The 3,668-nt window shown below is 42.2% G+C and overlaps 1 protein-coding gene across 2 annotated transcripts in view; it reads left to right on the plus strand.

Moving 5' to 3' along the window:
* Positions 1–3,668, plus strand: part of gon4lb (gon-4 like b) — a 37,828-nt gene that overhangs the window by 5,505 nt on the left and 28,655 nt on the right. For both annotated transcript variants that reach the window (XM_014024577.1, XM_014024578.1), the window contains exons 4-7: positions 1,830–1,904; positions 2,246–2,296; positions 2,394–2,432; positions 2,500–2,604. In XM_014024577.1, the coding sequence (XP_013880031.1) occupies positions 1,830–1,904; positions 2,246–2,296; positions 2,394–2,432; positions 2,500–2,604 (270 nt within the window). The remainder of the gene's footprint in view (positions 1–1,829; positions 1,905–2,245; positions 2,297–2,393; positions 2,433–2,499; positions 2,605–3,668) is intronic.

Raw genomic sequence — 3,668 nt, forward strand, 5'->3', positions numbered from 1 at the left:
GCTCTACATGTTGTGATCATGTGAGTGCTACATGTTGTTGTGATCATGTGAGTGCTACATGTTGTTGTGATCATGTGAGTGCTACATGTTGTGATCATGTGAGCCCTACATGTTGTTGTGATCATGTGAGCTCTACATGCAGGATCCAAGCTCTGCTGGATAGAAACACTGGAGCGGAGTCAGTGAACTGCTGGAACGGACTGATAATATCGGAGCACTTATATCAGACATTTTTTATGCAGGGCGATAAAATCTGTTACTCGTTTTTTGGCTGATATTGGACCGATATCAGATATCAATATTGGATCGGGACACCCCTAATTAACAGGATTGTTCTGTGGTTCACTGCCTACCTGTTCCTGCTAGGATCCCCTCTCATCTTTCATTCCATCTTCCAGATGTCCTCACACACCCTCTGCTCCTCGAACACAACCCTACTTCACAGTCCCAGGACTCGTACCCACAGTCTGATGCTACGTTCACACTGAACGTGTTTTGAGCAGCAAAAAAGTACACAACACCTCCAGCTGGACGCACTATGTTCAGACCGGACACAGAGCAGACGTGCGTCTGAAGAGGGAGGAGCGTCTTGGTCTTTTTCCGGTCTGTCCTCACTGGATGAAATAAAGATAAAAATAAACAATATGTCTTTGATTTATTTACTAAAGAGCAAGCAAACGTTGCGCACAGCAGATAATTAATTCACCAGATGACTTAGAGGCGATTTGTTTGGTTAGTTTTGTCACTCCAGAAGCTGCCAGCTCCCGGACCCTTTATTTATTTATTTTCTCAAGCAGCTGACCCACATCGGTACTGATATATCCTGCCAGAAAATCCAACTGCAGACGGTCGATTTCAGCTAAAGAGATCTTGTCCGTGTGTTTTGGTTCAGTGGGCAACATTCAGGAAACCATCACGTGGAAAAATGAGTCTCTCTGATTGGCTGTCGAGATGCGTTGAGTGGCGAAAGTTCAGATTTTTGAACTCGGGCGTCAGCTTCTTTCAACGCAACTCATGCACGCGCATTCCTTGTGCGCCGCATCAAACGTACGTGACGCACCACACGACCCCTAGAGATGTGTCCACCGTAGACTTTGCAAGTAAACTGGCTGCTCCTGCAGCTCAAAACGTGTTTGGTGCGAATCCACCATTAGTGAGCAGACGTGTTGTTGTGCTGCTCCTCCTCTGAGGGCTCCACAGACTGTGGCTTGCTTCAGACTGCTTTTAATCATTTCCTTTTAATTCATGTGTTTTCTTTAATCTTTTAATGTGAAGTCTGTATGTTATGGTCCTTGTTTGTTGCTGTTTTATATGAAATGGTTTGTTGATTGTAGCACTTTGAGTTTTCTCTAAATGCAAAGTGTGTTATAATCAGGGCTTAAAGTTCTCTGTGGCCACGATGGATTTCCATCATCTGTAAGGGAGGGGAAAAAACAACTCTGTTTTTCTGTTGCGCTCTTTTTAAAGCCACCCCAGTCCATCCCTAAACGCTCCACTACTTTCAACAAATGAAACAAACCCCAGAGCACTATCCAATCAGAGCAGAGCAGGGCGGGTCAGTAAAGCAGCAGGTGAAGCAGTCTGCAGGAGCAGTGGTCAGTCCTGAGTGAAACCTCTCCTCCCTCATTTTGCTCCTTGGACTTTTGTTTATAAAACCTAACTTTATATTAAATATTTGTGCACGACTAACCCTAACTCTCAGTGTTTCTGATGGTTTAATGTGAGAGAGAATAAACCGATATATTTACAGAGGAATATACAGTATATTTCAGTCAAAAGAGTTTTAACCCATGTATAATAAATGTATTCTTGTTGTTGTTGTGTTTCAGGAGGTCATAACGCACGAACATGTGGTCGCCATGATGAAAGCAGCCATCAGAGACACTCAGGACCTGCCCCTGTTTGTGAGTCTGTGTTTGAGACTTTGAGTCTGTCTTCATTACAAACTGTGCAGTGGACCAAAGTGCTGTACAGAGTCAACATTAAAAATGATTCCAACAATAAAATGGGATAAAACATAAAATCTGATCAAATAAAGGCAGGTAAACTTTAAACAGTGCAGAGAGGTTAAAGTCAGGGAGGTGGGAAACAGCATTTTGTGTCCTCTGTTGCTGGTTAGTGGAGGACCAGCTAACCTTGAGACAAAAGACATTACAGTGGTGTCTCCTGTTGAGACATGTCTCTCAGGAGACGTCACGTCACAGTATCTGTTGTCCACGGTTCATGAGGTTCTGTCTTCCACCAGGAACCAAAGATGACCCGGTCCAGACTGAAGCAGGCTGTTCAGCAGGGACAGGTGAGGTGGACTTTGGTGTTCTGTAGATCAGAAGCAGCATGTTGACCCTGGTTTGTTTGTGTGTTTGTTTGTTTGTTGTTTGTTTGTGTGTTTGCAGTCTCTGGAGTGGAACCTGACAACAGTGAACACAACAAAGGTAAATGAACCTGGTCCAACTGTCGGTTTCTGGTTCTCTGTTTCGGACTGACTCTTGTCTGCTTCAGCCACCACAGTTTGTTGACATCCATCTTGAGGAGGATGAAGACTCATCGGATGAAGAGTACTGTCCTGATGGAGATGATTATGAGGATGAGGAGGAGGAGGAGGAGGTGAGATAATGCTGACGGTAGCTGCAGAGGTGTTCAGTTTCTTCTCTCATGATGCTGTTCAAAGATTGATCCAGTCAGGTTCAGATGTGTTGCAGACCAGTTTGTGTACTTCTTGTTAATAATTATTATCATTTATTTAAAATGACTGCAGCTGCATGAAAGCCTCCAGTTCATCTCTAAAAGCTAACTAGCACCCAGTGAGTTTTATGTTTAGAATAAGGGGGAAGAAAATGTCTAATCACAATACTTTTATACAATTAATACAATTCTGAGGGGCTTATGAACATTTTTCTTCCAGAACTGTTGACATTTATGATTTTTATGATTTTGCATGTGTGTGTCTTCGAGGAAAGACGAGGTAGTTGATGTCAGTAGTAGCTATTAGCTAACATCGGGACATAGCTTCATCAGTCTGAGCAGTGATGGCTGAGCCACTGATAAAGAATTGTCCTCGCTGCTTTTTAAATATCCCTTAACATTCAGACCTAAAATACCATAAAAATGAACAAATGTGTCAAACGGAACGTGGTTGTTAACATACACATCTGATTTGTGGCCATCTACGCCCAACGTCAATGAAAAATGCTTTGATAAACAGCAACAGTGTATCCTTCTAATTGTAAACATCAGCCAAGCGGAAATATAGAACTTGCTTCCACTATGATTTGTGGGTAGTGGCATGAAATCAGGAATACTGTGGATATGATGCGTCAACACCAGAGGGCGCAAATTAACAGCTTTCTTTGATGCACCGAATTTATAGTTGTGTTTTTGTCTGTGTACTAACGTTGATGTTCGCCCCGGTGCCATACTGGAACTGAGTTTTGGTACCCAACCCTAAACAGGTCTATAGATAAGATGTAGGTCTATAGATTATATTCATGTCTATAGATTAGATATAGATCTATAGGTTAGATATAGATCTGTAGGTTAGATTTAGATCTATAGGTTTATAGGTTAGATATAGGTCTATAGGTTAGATATAGGTCTATAGGTTAGATATAGGTCTATAGGTTAGATATAGGTCTATAGGTTAGATATAGGTCTATAGGTTAGATATACAG

This window comes from Austrofundulus limnaeus, unplaced genomic scaffold (genome assembly GCF_001266775.1).
Source record: "Austrofundulus limnaeus strain Quisiro unplaced genomic scaffold, Austrofundulus_limnaeus-1.0 Scaffold428, whole genome shotgun sequence".
NCBI lineage: Eukaryota > Metazoa > Chordata > Actinopteri > Cyprinodontiformes > Rivulidae > Austrofundulus > Austrofundulus limnaeus.